This window comes from Colias eurytheme, chromosome 21 (genome assembly GCF_061535395.1).
Source record: "Colias eurytheme isolate Ceu_HAF_F1 chromosome 21, ilColEury1 Martin Lab GWU primary, whole genome shotgun sequence".
NCBI lineage: Eukaryota > Metazoa > Arthropoda > Insecta > Lepidoptera > Pieridae > Colias > Colias eurytheme.
The window spans coordinates 7,712,479-7,733,211 of record NC_143000.1 but is presented as its reverse complement, the minus strand read 5'-3'; the positions used below and the strand labels follow the sequence as shown (position 1 = coordinate 7,733,211).

Below are 20,733 nucleotides of genomic sequence, written 5' to 3'. Positions count from 1 at the left end.
GGTCGGTCGTGGTTCTGTCATACAAACTTCAGAGCCATTGCCATATCTAAAATTTGAATCGGGTTCCGTTCATAAACCTAAATAATGAAAATTTAGGCTTTCGTGGATAGAGTCTGTCAAGCGAGTCGAGTCCACAACCCTTTTACTGATTTCTTATAATGGCAATACTATGATCTGTCAAACAGATTGTCACAAATTCTGTTGTAACCTCGTAATAATCCGGTTTTTGTTGAGTTTTTTAATGTTATAATGCCGAAACCTATTAAAAGTAGTGTCAGGAGCTTGTTGTTTACAATGATTAATAAATATAATCATGTACAGAGTTAATCTGACGACGTGTTATCGCAAAAACGACGACTTTTGGATGAAATCGTTTCAACATCAGGTAGGTTGGCAACAACGTGTTGATACTTTTAGCACAATTGTCTAACTTTTTTTATTTTACTGTGATGTGATCACGATTTCCGTTTTGGTTTAGATCCAGACGTCGTGTTCATGACCTTGAAACTTACTGGGACATCTATAAGTGAAAACTACTATAAAATTGTTGTTTTTTTTCAGCCACCTTGGATGATGAATTAATAAAAAGCACAATTCATAATTTAGTTAAGCAAGTCATAGCCATAGAAGACAATAAAAAAATGAAATCTGAAACAGACTATCTGACAAATTTGCTGCTATGACAGGTTACTTTCATCATTTCTGTGCGTAATGATGATACTGGCAGTGATTTTTCATATGAAGGCATTGAATTTCTTGTTTCTGATTTTAGTTCTGATTGTGACAAATAAATACTTACATTGAAATGGTTTTTTTTTATTTATTTCAAATATGTTTTTTTTTATCAAAAATTCAAGTATCAATAAGTTTTCAGCGTGCTATATCAGTGTTGACACCTAAGATTTTTGAATTTGCCGCCTTTTTCATGGGACTAGACTCGCTTGACAGACTCTATTGGCTAGGTTCCCAGGACCCAGGCCTAAGTAGTTAAGGAATGAAGAAAAGACAGACAGGCGGTATGCTTATTTTAGCTATTTTTAACTTTTACTGTACATACCTAAATGGTACCTACTTTTAAACATGGTTGAAACTTGAATCACCACTGAATCACAGAGAAAAATATAAGAATTAAGAACTGTGTCGCTAACTCTCGTTAGAGAGTACCGTAAAACGGGGTGAATAGAATTCACGGGGTGAATAGAAATATTCTTGGGAAAAAGTCTAAAAGCCTGATATTTGAGAACTACTTCAAAAATCGCAATAGTGTTTTTAGTTTTTACAATGGCAACATTTTTTTGTTGGTCTGACAACATTTGAATAGTATGAAGTTAGCAATTTATGTCATTAAGTGAGTTCAAAGTGCAACGGTTGTATGTATGTCTTTTGTGCTCTTATTAACTTCTCTCTAGTTATTATTTAAATTGTGTTTTTGATTGTGAAATAACTTTATTCAACGGTGAAGTGTATCCGGAATAAATTGAAAAGGTAAGTTTTACTGATTAGTTTGATTTTTATTGGTAAATTAGTAAAATAATTGCACCCATAAATATTTATGATTAAGAGGTGAATAGAGACGACTGAGGGGTGAATAGAAACGCCATATGAGGTGAATAGAAACGGCAAAGGGGTAAATAGGAACGAGAAAGGGTTTAATAGAAACGCGAAAGGGGTTTTTAGAAACGCTTTTGATAGGGTTGGCACTTTATGCAGGTTGTTGAGTTTTAACTTTATTACCTAAGTACCTACATTTTTAAAAAGTTGATTTTTTAATATTTAATAATTAATTTTGTGTACGCAGGTATAGTTGCGAGCAATATGCCACGCAACTACAAACCGGACCCTCGGGGTAAGAAATATATAAAATATGACCTCAACTTAATACAACAGGCTGTTAATGAATATTCTGCGAGTAATTGTTCTCTGGATACTATCTCAAAGAAATATAATATACACAGATCTGTTTTATACAGACACTGCACAAGAAATATGAAAAGTCAAGGAGGTCAAACTGTTTTATCCAAAGAAACTGAAGAAGAATTTATTAAATATATAAATAAATGTCTTTTATAAATATATAAATATCTTTTATTTCATTATCTCTGTGACGTCACTACCACTATATAAAATATTTTGACAACCCTATCATTTTTCTCTATTAACCCCATATGTCGTATCTATTGACCCCGTATTCCGGGAAAATAGAAATTGACCAGGTTTTTGTCTTTTTCTCCTAAGTAGATAATAATTTGGCATTAAAATTGTAATTAGCTTGTAAAATAGCAAAGGACTCCCACAATGAAAGCAGCTTTATTACCCGAAACTTACAATGTATATTTTTAAAGTCGGTTTGAAAGTCTAGATTGTTTCTATTTACCCCGTTTTACGGTAGTATATTCTTTGGTCGCTAATATCAGCTGTCAAGTGTCAATTGTCATTTGTCAAAACTCACGTGTGCTATATTATGTGTCCAATGTCATAATAAACTATTTATATAATAATAATTACAGAACATTTTCCAAAAAAGTTGTAGTACAGACTACACGTGCAAATACTTATTAAAAGTTTCAAATTCAAACAAGTTTGTAAAAGAACCAAATACCAGAAGAAATGGACGAAGAGGTCAACAGCGAAGCATTTCGCAGTGTTGTTAATTTTTTAGAATCAAATGTACCACGATCAGACGTAGCCAATATTAGAAGTGAGCTAAAAAAAGATTTTGTATTAGGAAAATCTAAAAGTAAAGTTCAAAAACAGAAAGTAAAGAAACGCCGAAATAATCTGCTATCACGCAACGAAAAAAGGAAATTGGGTTTTTATTCTATACCACGTACTAATAGTGTAAAATATAAGGATGTAGAGGCAATCAACGCAATATGGATAGATTATATTTCTGAAATGCTAGAATTGGATAAATCAGTTCCTGATCCAATGAGTAAGAGATGGGATATATTTACGCAGATTCTCTATAAGGCAGATTTTCACGGCAGCTTGCTAGAGGTGGTGCGTTCAAAATGCCCTAGTTATGTTGGTAAAAAGGGTATATGTATTATGGATACAAAGAATACTTTAAAAATTGTCTCCAAAGATGATGTTGTAACAACCATACCTAAAAAGGAAAGTGTATTTGATATGTACATAAAGAATGTGAAAATTACTCTTTTTGGTAAACATTTATGTATCCGGCCAGCTGAACGATCAAATAAGAAATTCAAGAATAACTTCCATCCAGATTTATAGAATTAAATATATTTAAGTTATAAATTGTTTAGGTATTTCATTTCAGAAATGGGGCATGCATAAACTACCTATGTGTATATTTTTAAATATAAATTGATTTTTTTTAAATATATAATAAAGAATTTAGATTTCTTGACAGATTTTTTTGCTTTATTACAATGTTTTATAACTTGATAAAATAAATCTTTTATTGAGGCATTCAAAACTCAAACAAGATACAGAATTTAGATTTGATTATATAGAATTAAAAACAAATTCTCGTTTGCCCTAGTGGGCTAACAGGCAGATGCATTGTCCATAAATCTCATCAGTGGTTGATTTTCTTTAGGGACAAGTAGGTGTTCTCAGCCCTCTGTATCCTGCCAGACCAAGACATTTTTTTTTCTTCGCCCCTCCAGGAATCGAACCGGTTCAGTTCTAAACTCACACGTCAACCATTATACCAATGAGGCGGTTGGAATTAATAATAATTGCCCTCAGATTACTATGTATTCAGTTATTATTCAGTATTCATTGTATTGGGTTTTGTATTTATGATGATGATAGTTGGAGTTGTAATAAATACATATTTAAACATAAATTTAAAAGTATTTTATCCTCCCCTCTATTAGATCATTTTAATAGGCAATATCTATTCAGTTTTATCTTTATAGATGTGACCTGCTTAAAAACATCGATTAAAGTGGGGAAACTTGAAACATATATATCAATTTTAAAAATCATCAGGCAAATCCCTGGTCCTATAATACATATATTTTCTTTCGTATATCTAAGAAGCTAAGGAGCAAAATAACAAGTATCTACATTACTTTTTGCCACAAAAAAAAAAACTGTCAAAGCCACTGACCTCCTGACAGTGTATATGACGGTATATGACGTTGACATTTGATTCATAGTTCCTGGTTCATACTTCATCGCGTTTATTTTTGAAAATAAAAAATAATTTATTTTCAGTTTGCTATTTTATTACTTTTATAAAGCCATGGCAAACAATTCAGATGAACCAGCCGTGTTAGCTCACCAATGTTATCTGAAGAAGGACTATACATCCGCACTACAACACCTTAATGAATTAGAAAATCTTGTTGGAAATAACAGTGTCTTGTTGAAACGTATACAACATAACAAAGCAGTAGTGGAGCTAGCTGCTAGTGATATGAAGAATGTGGCTAAGTTCAAATCAACGTTAGCAGAGTGTACCGGCGTTTCCTTCCCTGACGAAGATGTCAAAGAGACAGTTTCGCCTTTCGCGATTTATAACTATGCAGTGGTTCTATACCACTCACGTTACTATTATCAGAGTGCTATAATACTAGAAAAGCTGTTAGCTTCAAAAGTAGTTAAGGACAAAAAGTTACTACAGCAAGTAGTGTTGCTCTTATTGGAATGTACACTATGTAGGCGTACTTACGATAAAACTATAGAAATAGCAAAAACACATGGCGAGGGCTTAAAATCGAATAATGAGGTGAGTGATTTGTATCAACGTTTGGTAAGCAGAGCTCAAATATTCCTTGGCCAGAAGGTACAGTTAAAGGCTGATTCTATAGAAAATGTTTGCATCATAGCCCAGCAACAGTATATAAACGGTAATATCAATGATGCTGCCAATACTTTGGGGCTTTATAGATCTTTACAATATAATTATGATGTAAGAAATGAGGGTGAAGATATATGGGCAGCAATAAACAATAATCTTGGTGTTATATTTTTATCAATCAAGAAACCGTACATAGCTACTAAGTATTTTCAGAATGCTTTAAAAGAGCACTTTAAAACTATGGAGAGTGAAGACAGTGAAAGATTGATTGCATGTAAGGACAGACCAATATATGTTTACAACCTAGGATTAGCATTACTTGCTACGAAGAACACTGAAGGAGCTTTTGAGTGCCTCGTTGAAGCAGCGAGGCATTACCCCAATAATCCACTAGTATGGGTTCGATTAGCTGAGTGCTGCATTAAAAAATGTTGTTGTGATGAGGCTCAGAAGTTCATAGTTAAGAAACTTGGCAGTGGGTCCCATACAAAAGTCCTTGTTGCCAAAGAAAAGGAGAAATATTCTTCGTCTGGTGAATCCTTTGCGATACCATCACTGTCATTAGAATTTGCAGCACTATGCCTGAAAAATGCTATCACATTACTGCCTAATCAAGATCCTCCTGTAGATGTGTCGGTACCAATGATACAAGCACCACCTGGTCCACCAATAAACTGGAAACATAGGTGTGAATTGAAGAATTCCATATTAGTTCTACAGAGTTACATCTTTTTACACCTCCAAGACCCTTTGGCAGCGTTAGTTAGTGCTAATGAACTTTTAAGCCAAGCAGATGCATCTAAGAGTAATAAAACTTGGGCACACATTTACGCAGCAGAAGCTTTAATTATTCTTGATAAAACAGTAGAAGCGATAGAACATTTACAACCAACTATGATACATGAATTAGTATCAGGGTTGCCAGATCAAATGAGAGACGTTATTGGAGTAGCAGTATGGGCAAAGGCAGCTGTGTGCAATATCTTACGAGGAGATCTCTTACAAGCAAGAAAAGTGCTGCAGCAAATTAGTTCTGCAAAAGTTTTACCTTTACAAATGTATGTTGAGATCTGTTTGGGCAATGTAGAGAATTGCCATACCATTTTACGTAAAATACGCTATACTCATGTATCACAATGACATAGACATAAATTTTTATAAAAATTGTGTTTATATTTTATATTAAAAAGTAAATTATTGATTTTTGTTTCAATCTTCCTAGATGAGTATTAGACGGTGAATGACGAAATAAATCAAAGAAAAGAAAATTGTGTACGAATGTTGTTCAGTCAATTAAATTTGCAATTGCAGATTTAGCTAACTTGTTATATTAGAATTTTTGAAAAATTGTTGGTTTAAATGGTGAAAATTAAGTTTTTCAAACGAAACAGAACAGTCAAAGCAAACAGTGTTTACTGTTCTGTGATTTTAACACGATTTTTATATTGGATTGTTCTCTCAATTTAATATTTGATTTTTGTATTCGTTAATCGTTTAAATCCTTTAATTCCAAGCCTTGTTCCAAACTATGTTTATTTGAATAAGGTAGAATGGAACTGAATGGAACGCATCTGGGCTCTGGCATAAGCCAATCTGTCATATTTTGACATTTCGCTATTGCAAATTTTATTGAAATCAAAACATCGATAGCACAATGAGATGCTTTTCAAAATACAGTATAATTTTAAATGTAAATGAGTCATAACAATACCATTGAATCCTATGATAATGAAATAGACAACAAGGATTTAAAACAAAAATGTAGGATCGTGAACAGCAATGGGTAGGAGGGGGATATTTTTATTAGCAGCTATCGTGGCTACATTGCATTTCTCCATTATTCTATTTATGTTGAGCCCATTGTATTTTGCTAAAAATTCTCATTATGGAGGTAGTTACGCAAATCACCTTTCTTTGAGGCAGCCAAATGTAAACTGGTGCAAAGAATTGAAGTTTCGTGTTCCACCATCTAATAATGTCGTAGCTTTGGTGTCCTATCCTGGAAGCGGTAACACTTGGCTGCGATATCTCTTGCAACAAGCTACAGGTTTGTCGTTTTTATTATTGCTAGAAAATAATTGAGTAGGTACATTTTTCCAATGGACAATACTTTATAATCCAATAATAGGCTACTTCAAATCAAGTGAACTTTTTAATTTGGTTTGCTAAAGCATTAGTATAAGTCTTATTCAATATATACAGGGCTGTTTTATTTTTATATTCATACTGTCATAATATCTTAATGTATATAAATCTCGTGTCATAATGTTTGTCCTAAATGGATTCCTAAACCACTTAACTGATTATAATAAAATTCGCACACCATGTGCAGTTCGATCCAACTTGAGAGATAGGATAGTTTAAACATGTAGGTACCACCGGCGAAGCCGAGGCGGACCGCTAGTATTAAATAAGTATAGTTAGGTAGTTGTAATGTTATTTCTAATAATTGCAGGCATTATGACCGGCTCAATATACATGGATTATGGTTTGAGAGTGCATGGCTTTCCAGCGGAGAATGTGACGAATGGATCAGTATTGGTTGTTAAAACTCATGAAGGCCCTCCGTCTGATAACAAGTTTCAAGCCGCTGTATTGCTCATAAGGAATCCGAGGGATGCCATATTGGTATGAATAATAATATTAAAATGTTTGTTGTTATGTGTTTGAAATATAATTAAAATTTAAAATAATGGTAACAGACTCCAGTATACATTTTTTATATTCATTATTCATTTTGTAACAAATAAATTGAATTTGAATTAAATATTATTCTAAAATGGTAGTTATTATTTTTTTTCTATGCCTAAATGTTTAACTGCTGTATGTTTGTTATATTTTTTTACACGCTTTATTAGCTTCACCTGTATGTTTGTAACCAACTTCTTTGGGCGCGATTTTGACCCACTTTAAACGGCCAGATTTCGTTCAAACTTTGTAGATTTATTGAGGACCGATGACAATACACTAATTTGATAAAAATTTTCTATTTTTTAGTTCGGTTTTCTATAAAAAGAGTGTTTTTTAGTTTTTTTAAACTAAGTATTATTATTATTTTTGTTTGTCTTCATAAATCTAGTTATTTTTATCAAGAACTTATACAAACAATGTTCCTGTGTTTTGCATGTAATTATAAAATTTTATCATTTTATTAATTTTTAAGAAATATTTGATGAGTAATCATCAACTTAAAAATACTACAGTATGCTGTATTTGTATAACATAATATTATGTATTTAATATATTTGTATTTTTTTGCTTTTTGTCATAATATCTAATGGCTTCTTATTTTGTTTGTATTTTCAGTTTGTCCCGCTGTACATCAAGCTTATAACGAGTATAATAATTATTTAACCACGAAAATAATTTATACAATAAATACCTACAAAAGGTTAGATGTACTTTATTTTTGACCATTTTATTTTTTATTTATTAACAAATCCTTATTGATTGATAAAATAAACGTTCCTTATCCTTTACTTAATTTTTTATGCCACATGATGATTCCTGCTTGCATTTGCTTTTGTGTTTTTTTTATAGAATATTTAGATAATAAAATATAGCACTCATAAGATTATAATATTGTATTGATTGCAATGCAATGGTCGAAAGTGATCTAAAAAATTATAATACTTACTATGTACTATGTAGTATGTACATAGTAACTCAATGTAATAAACAGGGTTTTGATAAAAAAGTTAAATTGTGAAAACTTTTTATGTAAAAATAAATCTTATGTTATAGATTAAAATAATACCATAGATAAACTACTATAGATGTAAGCCAAATTGCACGCCTCATAAGCAAAGCGTTGAGGTGGGTACTACTGTCACTTCGCGCAAAACATCTGATTTTTGAAACTTAAAATGTCTTTATGTATCATACATTGCACTTGTAAGATAATACATACGCACACATATTAAGAAAAAACACTTTTTTTAACATTCATGATATTTTTGATGTCATTTTTGTTATTTGAACTAGTTAAAAAACAGTTTAAAAAAGTTCTGTCTTGGACGTCCGTGTGTCTGTATGTGCGGAGGATTTTCTTGTTAACACGATAGCGACCGAAATACTTTACTAATCGAGTCTTTTTTTTTCTCTTACGCTTGAATATGCTCAGGAATAGAACCCTTTCATTTTTCAGGGTCTGATTCGATGTGGTTTAATTGTTATTAAATAAACAAAAATAATAATTAATAAATAATTACTTATTAAAAAAAAAATTATAAGGCGTGCACTTTTGGATTTTCCAAATTATTTTATTTTTATTTTAGCAAAATTCCATATTGTTTATTTCAGGCTGATTTTAATAGAATCCACAAGGGCCATATAGGCACAGCCCCAAAGTCTGCATTTAAAAGAAAAACAAGGGAACATAAATCTGGTAAGAAAATTATAGTTAATTTTTATTATTTTTGTAGAATCAATAAATTATCTCTCATGTTTCAAATTCTTCATTTATTTATTTAATTATAATTTACAAGTGTACAAAATCAAATTTGTTGACTTCTGAGGGATGGATTATTACAATTGATTGTCTTGTCCATTTGATTCTTTGGTCACCTACAATATGCAAATTGCATTGCAATAATATATTGTCTACGCAGTTGGTTAATCTCAATCGGGAATGGCTGCCATGGTCGAAACAAAATCGGTGCAGTCGTTTTTAAGTTTATCGCAAATAGACTGATGCGTCTTTGTTTGATAAAATATAGTGATACTAGATTTCCGCCCGCGGCTTCGCCCGCGTTTTCAAAGGAAAACCCGCATAGTTCCCGTTCCCGTGGGATTTCCGAGATAAAATCTATCCTATGTGTTAATCCAAGTTACCCTCTATATGTGTGCTAAATTTCATTGTAATCGGTTCAGTAGTTTTTAAGTGAAAGAGTAACAAACATCCATACATCCATACTTACAAACTTTCGCCTTTATAATAGTATTAAGATGTGTGATTTAACAAATTTAATTTATCTTTCAGACTGGGCGACATATGTGTCAGTAGAGCTAAGATCTTGGGAAAGTACACACAAACATTGGTTGAACGACTTTCCTGGGCCCATTCATATTGTGTTCTATGAAACTTTGGTGGACAAAACCAGACCGACGATGCAGGGGATTTTGGACTTTCTAAATCATACTGTTACGGAGGTGAGGTATATTTTCGAATTGAGGCCATGAGAGCCAGAGCGGCCTAACTTCTGAAACACAAGTTTGCATAGTAAGGAAAAACAATGAGCCCTGATTTCAAAATAATTGTAACTATTTTATTAAATATATTACATCATTATTTTGCTGTTTTGTTCTCTTAATAAGTAATATTCTTTCTTTTAGTGATTTACTGCACCATAGACACCTTACTTTACTGATTTATTTTCAGATAGGCCACTATTTTAGTAATTTTGAATGTCTTAATTATTAAGACATTCAAAATTACTAAAATCAAATCAAGTACAATACCCTTAGAAGACAAGATACATTTAACATTGTACTGATTGGTTTTCTTTTTATAACAGACTAGCTTTCCGCCCGCGCTTTCGAAGAAAAACCCGCATAGTTCCCGTTCCCGTGTGATTTCCGGGATAAAACCTATCCTATGTGTTAATCCAAGTTACCCTCTATATGTGTGCTTAATTTTATTGCAATCGGTTGGGTAGTATTTGCGTGAAAGAGTAACAAACACACACATACATCCATCCTCACAAACTTTCGCTTTTATAATATGTATTAGTAGGACTAGTTGCGCCCTCTGATTTTACTTGTGGTTAGATTTAAACAGCAAATATGGGATACATTAGTAGTGATCCTTTCTGATAATTTAGCTTTCAATAGATTAAATAATTTTATGTTTATTATAGGAGGACATGAACTGCGCGATGTACAACAAAGAAGGTATTTATAGAAGAAGAAAAAAATACAAAGATTTCGACCCGTTTACGCCGAACATGTATGCGGCGTTAGAAACTGTCAGAAATCGAGTGCGGGATATGGTCATAGATTATCAAAGAACTCACAATCGCACAGAGTAAAAATTGTTGCTCATAGATAAAAAATAGTGCAAATTTGTAGATAAAGTAAAAAATTATGAATTGTTTTCTTTTCATATTTAGAACAAGTGATCTTGTCTATGAACATATTTTTTTTCATAATGCTATTGACTATTTGACTCAATGCGATTAAATTTTATTTTTATATTTATATTACCATTTTATGCAGTGGCAGTGAGTGGCTCGTAAACTTGTGTCGTCAAATGTCCAAATATTAACTGTTTTTTTGTACCTGAATTAACAAAAAAGTTGTTTTTTTTTTAATAATACTCATTTGTATTTGTTACTTACATTATTTTAAATAGACTAATGGAAATTTCTTAGGCCTAATGCTATAATTCTAACAAATACCCGCGGTCCCATCATTTAAGCGGCTCGACGGAACACAGTGGGGTTTTAGTCGGTAAGAATCCGACATAACCCACTGCTCCTTCCCCGGGGGCCGTGGGTATCTTTTCAAGATTTCCCCACTATAAAAAAAGGCCTAATGCTATTTATATGTTTTTGTTGTATAAGTGTTGTATAGGTGTTTAATTAAATAAATTTGCATATAATATACATTTACATTTGAATATTCAGAAACCCCGAAAAGATGAAGTTCCTACTTTAACGAACTATGTACTTAATTGAGGAAATTTATATATTTATATTTTCTAATATTATTATACTGTTATGTACAGTGGCGGTACGTTCATACAAGCCGAAAAGCCCGGCTTGCCTTAGAAATTCGCTAAGAGACAGGAAAATACCTTTATTCACGTTTGAATATTCGCGCGCAATGAGCAACTCCGAATTCAATGAAAACTCACCTACAATAATATAATATAATATGTATAATACGCCTAGCATAAAACAATGACGAATTCGAGTAAACTTTTAATTTCATCCTTCTTGCTATCGGAATAAGGTCGTACCTTTTATTTGGACGTTACAACCTAAATTCGATGGATTATAAATAGTGCGGTGTCTCGCTTGCACGCGTGGGCTTTTACCGGGCTTTGCGCTCATCTCTTCTAACGTATGAAATTTCGTCGGAGTAGATACATACCTAGCTATAGAACTCTATAGCAATTTCTAAGGGAAAAAAGGCCCGGCTTTTTAACAGTGTGAAGATAGTTACGATTGCGCGAACGAACGTCGTGAATATTATTGTTAAATTATAGTTTGTTTGAGCGGGTGATTATACCGGTGTAATTTAGGTTAAGTTTTTCGAATTTTGTGGTAAAATAAGTGTCGCGACAGCAGATTGTGTTGTAAATTGTGGTGGTTTGCTTTGTGCTCAGCGGGGGAAAGGTAAAATCATTAAACTTTACTGAAAAACAATTAATTTCTTCATCAAAACCAACTCCCGATTTGTGCATTACCGAAACTAGTAAGTCACTTATACGAAATTTTAATTGTAATGTTTACGAACGATTTCATGAATGAGAATTACTTAGAAAAAGCCTTTCCCCAGCTGTTGAAACTTGCACATATTTTGTTAGTTACGATTCCTGCTAGTAAATAGGTAGTAGTTCTTCCACGGAGCGTGCTTTCTCATCGTTAAATCGTATTCATAGGTACGTATTAATTATTAAGAAATACGTATAAGTATTTATTTGGCCAAGAACGCCTTTCTGTATTAGGTATCAATAATTGCCATAGAAAAGTAGCTGTTAGGTACTTAATTGAATTCTAAAACAAACACCTACTTAGTTACTTTCTATAATTCCGATGTTATAAAATCTTTCCTTCAGAAAGATTGGCGTTTTGAATTAGAATATAAATGATCTGTACAATTTTATTAATAATATAATGTCATACAGTTTTATATAATTTATCGATTTTAATTTTTAATGATAAACGTTTGACTCAACTGTTTGAGGGCGCGCGTGTTTAAAAGATTTGATTCGGTATGTAGGTAATATGTTCACATTTTTTTTTAAGTTTTATAACGAACATAATTACACAGTATACCTAGGTAGGTATCTTATTCATGAAAAGGGTACCCATCAAACACTTTGAAAAATTTGGGCTTGCCCAGTCCTTATACCCTAGGCACGCCACTGGTTATGTAGTTGTTTGTTAGTTGCTTTAGTTAGGATTCCTTTAGCAGTTTATACTTAGTTTTTACTTTTTTATCTTTCCAGACGATTAGAATTTCCCGATTATAATTATAAGATTGTAAATAATGTTATTTAGTATAAGTAGGTAAATGTAATGTGTAGTTAAACATGAATGTTCAATGTGTGATGTTTTACTTAGAATAAATAAATAAAAGCATTTTTAACATGTTAACACTGTTTATGTAATCTTCCAATTTATTTTGGTAAAAAAGGGATATTGAAGAAATATTTCCCATAATTTCTTGCCTACTACTCACAAATAATGGTTGCAATGTATATTGTCTTTAGTATCGTGTTGATAATATTTAGCTCATAAAAATCTATAAATGATTAGTAAACACAGTACCTCTAAGTAAAAACCACGTAAAATTTCGTCATATAATAAATTATATACCCAAATTGTTAACTTTGCTGCAAAAACGCCAACAAATGTGTGTATGCGTAACTAATTTTGTCTTGGCGTTTTTTTCACGATTAGTATGACTTTAAAATTCATCATTTCTAATAAACAATAGTGATATTTCAGTGTAAGGTAAATAAATTGATTCTTGCTTGCTCAGCCACATCTAGTCTTATTAATTCTAGTCGAATCTGTTATTAGATTAATTGTATGTTGTCTTGAGGTGCTTTTCCACCGATAATGTACGAGGATTTGTAGCGAGGCATGTGTTTGTAAATAACCAATAGTATCGCTTCAAATTCAAAACTTTGAATTATATTAAGCGACTAGCTTTCCGCCCGCGGCTTCGCCCGCGTTTTCAAAGAAAAACCCGTTCCCGTGGGATTTCCGGGATAAAACCTATCCTATGTGTTAATCCAAGTTACCCTCTATATGTGTGCTTAATTTCATTGTAATCGGTTCAGTAGTATTTGCGTGAAAGAGTAACAAACATCCATACATACAAACTTTCGCCTTTATAATAGTATACTAGATTTCCGCCCGCGCCTTCGCCCGCGTTTTCAAAGGAAAACCCGCATAGTTCCCGTTCCCGTGGGATTTTCGGGATAAAACCTATTCTATGTGTTAATCCAAGTTACCCTCTATATGTGTGCTAAATTTCATTGTAATCGGTTCAGTAGTTTTTACGTGAAAGAGTAACAAACATCCATACATACAAACTTTCGCCTTTATAATAGTGTTAGGATTAGGATTAGGATATTATTGATTTTTACAAACACATTCCTCGCTACACATCATCGCACATGATCGGTGGAAAATCACCCTTATATAATGGGTTTATTAATATTGTAGTTAGTTTAAGTAAAAATGAACATTACAGAACTCATTGAATATAACATTATATGCATCCCATTGAAACAAATCAGTATTAGAATAATTGAAATGCCAAAGTTAATATACGTATTTATTATACAGTTAAATTATGCTTGGAGAGTATGTGAAAATGAGATTATTTTTCTGTATTCTAAATAATAGTGAGTAGAAAATTAAATGTTTAACTTCTTTTTTGGTAATGTTAACGTTATAGCCGTCCAGAAAATCAATATACCCTTAAAACTACTATACCTAAAATAATGATTTCATCTTGTATTGTTAATTGTAAAATAATTTAAACTAATGCCCAATGTTGCAATGAAAACCATACTGTTTTTGTGAATAAATGAATAGATGTAAATATTTTTTTCGTTTTATTTTATGTATGCCACTTCCATTACAGAAACACTCCGAGAGTGAACTAATTTTATCAACGAACATTTGCTTTATTAAAAAGAGAAAAAAGATTCGATTCTTTCATACACACTGAAATCTCTATATATAGGCAGTTATAAAGCATGTAGCTGTGTACATAATAATATGTATACTTTTTTCACTGATTAGACCATATCTCCAGGAGTTTGTATCCGCACTAATGTGATTTTACCGCAATTGCGCCATTAAGTGCGTCGCAGTTCACAGATTTTAAATATGAATTAAGAAACATAACCACACGAATGTGCGCAAATCTATGCAGCGCGTGGGCAAGGTATTGAAAACTGCCTGCCAATGCACATACTAAAATGTAGGCCTGTGGCACAGATTAGATACAAGCCTGTGGCTACTCGGTTTATAGTATTTGAGATTTTTTTTAATGAACAATTGGATAAATAAATATTACTAAGTATCAAAAATATTGATAGATTTTGCAATGATATTAAAATATTGGAAAATTTGACGTATATTTGTAAGGATCGAAATTGAAATAATAAGGATTTTACCAGTAATGTTTAGACATTATACAGTATACTTAACAGTAAATACTCTTGATGGAATCTGATTACTCTATGATTCGATATAATGTATGGCCTTAGCTTATGACTTGCGTTTTGTGTATGGGATAAAGTGTACCTCATGATTGACTAATATGACTTGAGTATCAGGAAAAAATGCAGGAATGAAAGACAACAATATCATAAAACTAAATATGCTTTATTTCACATTGCGTCAATATTAATTGGTCACAAACAAGTTTGCACGACGACGGAGCGGAGACGCTCCGTGATTTGTATTACAATATAAAATATATGCAAATAACAACATTCTCCGGCTCACAAATAATTTATGCATTATACATAAAGCGGTTAAGATTCGCTCTTTTCAATGTTTCATTTATACCCGCACTTTTTACACTAAATAGAAAATATTAAGAGAAACTAAAACAAATGAACTGACGTCATCTCACGTCACAAATGTGACGTGTCACAACCCGCCATTTTTAATTATTGCATTTCTTTGTTAGGATAATATAATATTAATCGATATGAAACAAATAAATATTCTATTTAGTATACAATGTACTGGCTCAAGAAAAGTCTAAAACATGAAACATTTTAATTCATGAAAGCTTGAAACATTCCTTTTGTTAAAAAATAACTGATACAAGTTTCGAGATTTCATAGTCATCCTTAACCGTAGTATATAACTATAATATATTTCATTAAGTTTTGGCAGCTTGTAAACTATGAAATCTCATCACTTTTACAAATTAATAAGCGATTTGTTATAATTTCAATTAAAAATAGACCAATATTACATTCATATACAACAAGAATTGATCGGCATTCGGAAACTATGCGTTATACATATAAAATTATTGTTATTAACAATAATCGCAAACTCAACGAGCACGCTTAAATTATGACCAGTAAAATTTAACCTCTAATAACATGTAATTAAACTCTTAATATTATACAAAATTATCATCAATATCACAAAAAATCGATAAACTCAGCGCTAATTCTTCATATACCGGAATACTTAATTTTTGTCAAAAATACATAATTTTGATACATAATTAAAACTATTTATAAATTCAAACTATATTAACGACACCTCGGTTATAAATATAACGCATTATACAAAGCGAAATAAAGTAGAAAGAAACGTGAATTTACAAAGAAACAATATTGTTTCCGAACGAGCGGAATCAACGGAAACATCCGAGTCGATTTGGCAAATGTGAATTCGACTACGCAATAGAACTGTACAAAACGTATACAACATAAAGAAATGCTATTATACAAAAAAATAAAACAAAACTTTACAAAAAAATGTCTTTACTTAATTCCGTTCAACGTAACGACATTTAGTTTTCGATGTGGAGGCAACGTCGCGCACATCTAAATCAGTCTATATAGTTCGCATTCGTACATCGTTCAACAAAACTACAGCTCAATATCAGCCTTCGTACTAACATTCTCTATCCGCGAGCCGGTTACACCGCAACGATACGATATCGTATCGCACGCGTCGTGCACGACTATTTTAAAATAGCGTCACGACATAACACACCGACTCCACCCTACGACGATATCTCTTTCTCTATATTTAATATTCATATTCACATGTACGATATGTTTCGAGTTAATTAAACTCCACTTGAAAGGTGATTTCATTTCTAAGTTCCGTTTCTATTTTATGAAACGACGCCATTTCCTGTATCGACTATTGATTTTTGACATAACCTGTGATAAACGTCAAACACCAAACATCCATAGCCCATAGGGAATCGTATTATTTATTATCTATCGTCGTAGGGTCTCATTTACCTAAACACCTCTCGGCGCAATTCATACCTAGTCGATCCCAACCGAAGTGACACAGGCACTCCGCACCCCATTCCATAGACATTAAAAGTGTGGCTAAAATATTTAATTTATTATGAAAACTGTCATAATTTCTTTTAGATAAGGCATATCGTATTTGTTCATATTATATCACACGTTTAAACGTATTGTGCTATGTCATTGTACAGTGACAAAAATATACGATACTTAGTAAGTTAAAAGTTTATTAAGCTTTTATCTTCTAGGCTTTGTTGCACCATACTTTGGTTATAGTTAAAATTAATATCAAATTTAACAATAACGATGACTTTTACAGTTGCTTCGAAATGTGTTGGGTATTTTTAAGCATAGTTAAAGTTATCAATGTCGCAAGTCAAATGACATCTCATTTTGTATTTGACGCTTCTGACAGTTATGTAACGTTAACAATAGCTTTAACCGGTGAAACACGAGCGGTTAAAGTTAGTGTTAAAATTATGACGTCATCTATAAAATTGTCAAATGGCGCAAAAAACTTTTCGTAACCGTAACTTTAAAATGTTTGTTATTGCTAAAGTAACATGATGCAACCCAGCCTAAGTCAAAAATGTATTAAACTTTTAACTTTAAGTGACTCTCGTAAAGTGTTGTCACTATAAATTCTCACTTGAACACTGTGACATAATAATTGTCATGATCGATGTTTGGACATTTAGGAATATATTCAAGATGACTAGCATTCAAACTGCCGTTTGAACTACGTCCTCACTATATATATCATTATGTAATGTATTCAATACTGAATGCAGGTAAGATGTAACCAGGTTACGAATTAGATTATTAACCTGATTTTTTAGGTTCTGTCAGAGAAATAAACGTGTTTTTATATGTTTTGTATTTACACGTTTTTTCCCATTTGCGTTATCGGACATAAAATTAACGGCCATAATCTTCTGTCAATGTCAAATTAGAAGAATTTTATTTCATTGGATCAGTTTTCGACATTTTAGTTTAAAAATTGACAGCTCAAGATATTTTTGCCTAATTTCTTTTATCCAAGGCATGAAATGTTTTCGGAAAGTTTGGACGTAGTTCAAAGTTGGATACTATGAAGTATGTACACTAAATAAATTCCCACTAATGTTAATATTGGTGTTGTGTCTGTTATGAAGCAACTAGAATTCATCAATAAACAACGGACGTCCTTCACGAATAGTATTTCAATATACTATAAATACTATATATTAATAAAGTATATATTTGTACAAAATTGAAAAAGCCACGGTAACCGATTATTGCTTCTTAATGAGGTAAATATTTTATATATTTTAATATAAATTCTATATTTCGTGAACGTTACGCGTTTTATAATTAATTTGTTTTAAACGACAATGGTTGATGATCATCGATAGTTTAGTAAATCGAATACTCAAACTCTATTTTGAGTCGACGTTGAGTTTGAGTACCCGAAAAACATGTAGAAATTGTATCTATATTGTTTGTGTCGAAAGATAGTTTAGCAAACGATCGATTTCTCGAATGGTATGCTTTTCGATATTTTAATGAAACACTGAGCGGATAACAACTAAGTAGTTGAATTACAGGTTGATCGACTAGTCGACAAACATCGTAACGAAGTATGGGAAATAGTTTATATAATGAGTGTTCTCTCTCATTTTAACCTCAAAATATTAATATTTGGACAACCAATCAAGCGATAAGTAAAGCACTTGTCAGATTAATCGACTACTAAACGAATTTACTCGTTAATTAAACAACCAGCCTTAATCAAGTGAATAAATAAATAAAAATATTACGACTGATCGCTCGATTAGTCGTACAACTACAGCAGTTCATTCACAAATTCATTTATAAGTTATACACAAGTAATGAATCTTCGGATCGATCGCTCGACTAGTCGTCTAACTTGTATTACAAATGTTCCGATTATTTTCTATCAAGGCATTACACAGATGCAAATCGACAACCACACAACTGTTATCACAAATTAACGAACAATGTCCATAATATTATGTCGGTGTACAGAGGGAATCGCAGACTTCGGATCGATCGCTCGACTGGTTGTCCAACTGATGCACGAAATAGTTTCACAAATAAGTAGACCCCCCTTTTTGCTGCACACCATATTATTGCTATGTATACCATATCTGGAGGACTATCTTCTACCCATAGTGAACTATATCGTGGGTTCTCTGTTTAGTGTATACCATATCGAACATGTCTATTGTCTATGCGAACTTTGTATCGAAAGGGACTTGCACTGCACACCAATTATTGTTTGACTGTATTTGTATACCATATCATGGGGGACTATCTCTGTACCATATCGAGCGTGTCTATTGTCTGCGAATTTTGTGTTATTGGGGACTATATCTGCATATTCTGTGGGGATTATTTCTGTACGAGTGATTCTGCGTAACATAACTATATCGTGGGGGTGTTCTTGTACCAGACTGTCTTCTGTATTGGGGGACTATCTCTGTACCATATCAAGCGTGTCTATTGTCTGCGAATTTTGTGTTGTTAGGACTATATCTGCATATTCAGTGGGGATTATTTCTGTACGATCTTATATTGTATATCGTGGGGTGTTTTTGTACCAGACTGTCTTCTGTATTGGGGGACTATCTCTGTACCATATCGTTGTATCTTGTATATTGCATATATCTCTTGATGCTATATGTGCGGTCACCGCAGTGCCCTACAGCGGCGGCAAACACGCACTGCACCCACTTCACCCCAAGAGCTCATCTCTGAACACGAGCCGCAGAAGATTCCGCCGCACAGTCTGCAAGGAAAATGTTAATGTTTATTAAATTATATAATAAAATGTCAATTGTTGTAGTGTTTAGAGAGGTTTGTAATCAGAATAGAAGTTGCAATTTTTGAAGAAATTCGCAATTTCTATATTGTGAAAAGGATAGTAAAATATCAATGGTACGATATCAAAAATGTATGTGCATAAATTTACGTTTTTGTCTTATAAATATCCTATCCTTAATTTGATTAAGGAAGTAATAGTTCCATTTTGATTGACACGTGATTGCGAGCTGGTCACGTAGCGTGCAGCATCCCTGGCAACCTTTACCGTGGCCAGCACAGCACAACGGGTTGCGGCAGCACACCGCACAGCACAGCACAACTACGCACCTGCAGTGGTGGCGGCGGCGCGCGAGCCAGAACGGGTTGCGGCAGTGCTGGCAGCGCGGCGCGGCGCTGTCCGGCAGCCACACGACGCCGCGCGCCTCCTCGCCCACCTCCACCTCGGACGCGCTGCCGCTGCTGCTGCCGCTCGCGCCGCTGCTGCCGCTGCTGCTCACCTGTGGACGACGACCCTAATGAGCTCCTTGTACACTTTGAACATGTAATAGATTGGTCTAAAATGATGGTATGAGATCCCACTTATCCCACTAAATCCAAAATTTTATGTATATCGACTAGGTTGCCAGTCAAAATTTGGCCGCAAGCATTGTTAGTTACATTTTTTTTTCTAATCAATTTTCAAAAAACATTTCGTTCACTTGTTATTTATATAAAATGCACTATGTACATATATGTATAATGTCTACATCATGGCAAATCATATAAAGATTCTAAAAAATCACGGTTGCCGTTTTGCACCTGGCCGCAACCTGCAGGTTCCTGATCCCAACTTCGCAGGTTGATGATTTCGATCCATTTATACGTTCACGCGCGGCGTAACGCCGGCCCCCGCCAAAATTGGTTGTCTGTAAAGTCGGTT

At 33.0% G+C, this 20,733-nt stretch overlaps 4 protein-coding genes across 4 annotated transcripts in view; 3 read left to right on the top strand and 1 right to left on the bottom strand.

Annotated features, from left to right (window-relative positions):
• Nucleotides 1-2,457: 2,457 nt before the first annotated feature.
• On the top strand, nt 2,458-3,264 carry Pop4 (ribonuclease P/MRP subunit POP4). The gene has a single exon (XM_090114560.1). It carries the CDS (start codon nt 2,608-2,610, stop codon nt 3,235-3,237), a length of 630 nt encoding a protein of 209 aa, XP_089970686.1. The 5' UTR covers nt 2,458-2,607; the 3' UTR covers nt 3,238-3,264.
• A 933-nt stretch (nt 3,265-4,197) lies between these two features.
• Not10 (CCR4-NOT transcription complex subunit 10) lies at nt 4,198-5,978 on the top strand. Its single transcript, XM_090114419.1, has one exon. The coding sequence runs from the start codon at nt 4,220-4,222 to the stop codon at nt 5,915-5,917; it is 1,698 nt and encodes a 565-aa protein (XP_089970545.1). The 5' UTR covers nt 4,198-4,219; the 3' UTR covers nt 5,918-5,978.
• A 433-nt stretch (nt 5,979-6,411) lies between these two features.
• Nucleotides 6,412-11,357, top strand: LOC149899293 (WSCD family member AAEL009094). The gene is made up of 5 exons (XM_090114656.1): nt 6,412-6,824; nt 7,233-7,405; nt 9,080-9,164; nt 9,759-9,928; nt 10,636-11,357. Exons 1-5 carry the CDS (start codon nt 6,557-6,559, stop codon nt 10,804-10,806), a joined length of 867 nt encoding a protein of 288 aa, XP_089970782.1. The 5' UTR covers nt 6,412-6,556; the 3' UTR covers nt 10,807-11,357.
• Nucleotides 11,358-15,333: 3,976 nt separating this feature from the next.
• LOC149899292 (phosphatidylinositol-3,5-bisphosphate 3-phosphatase MTMR4) overlaps nt 15,334-20,733 on the bottom strand; it is a 53,979-nt gene continuing 48,579 nt past the window's right edge. Inside the window, exons 20-21 of the mRNA XM_090114351.1 lie at nt 20,142-20,311; nt 15,334-19,779 (exon numbers count right to left, since the gene is read on the bottom strand). Of these exons, the coding sequence (XP_089970477.1) occupies nt 19,680-19,779; nt 20,142-20,311 (270 nt within the window). The 3' untranslated portion in view covers nt 15,334-19,679. The remainder of the gene's footprint in view (nt 19,780-20,141; nt 20,312-20,733) is intronic.

Coding starts and splice junctions, on each gene's coding strand:
- Pop4 (XM_090114560.1), top strand. CDS start 2,608: ATGGACGAAGAGGTCAACAGCGAAGCATTTCGCAGTGTTGTTAATTTT.
- Not10 (XM_090114419.1), top strand. CDS start 4,220: ATGGCAAACAATTCAGATGAACCAGCCGTGTTAGCTCACCAATGTTAT.
- LOC149899293 (XM_090114656.1), top strand. CDS start 6,557: ATGGGTAGGAGGGGGATATTTTTATTAGCAGCTATCGTGGCTACATTG. Junction 6,825..7,232: donor TCTCTTGCAACAAGCTACAG/GTTTGTCGTTTT, acceptor TAATAATTGCAG/GCATTATGACCGGCTCAATA. Junction 9,929..10,635: donor TAAATCATACTGTTACGGAG/GTGAGGTATATT, acceptor TGTTTATTATAG/GAGGACATGAACTGCGCGAT.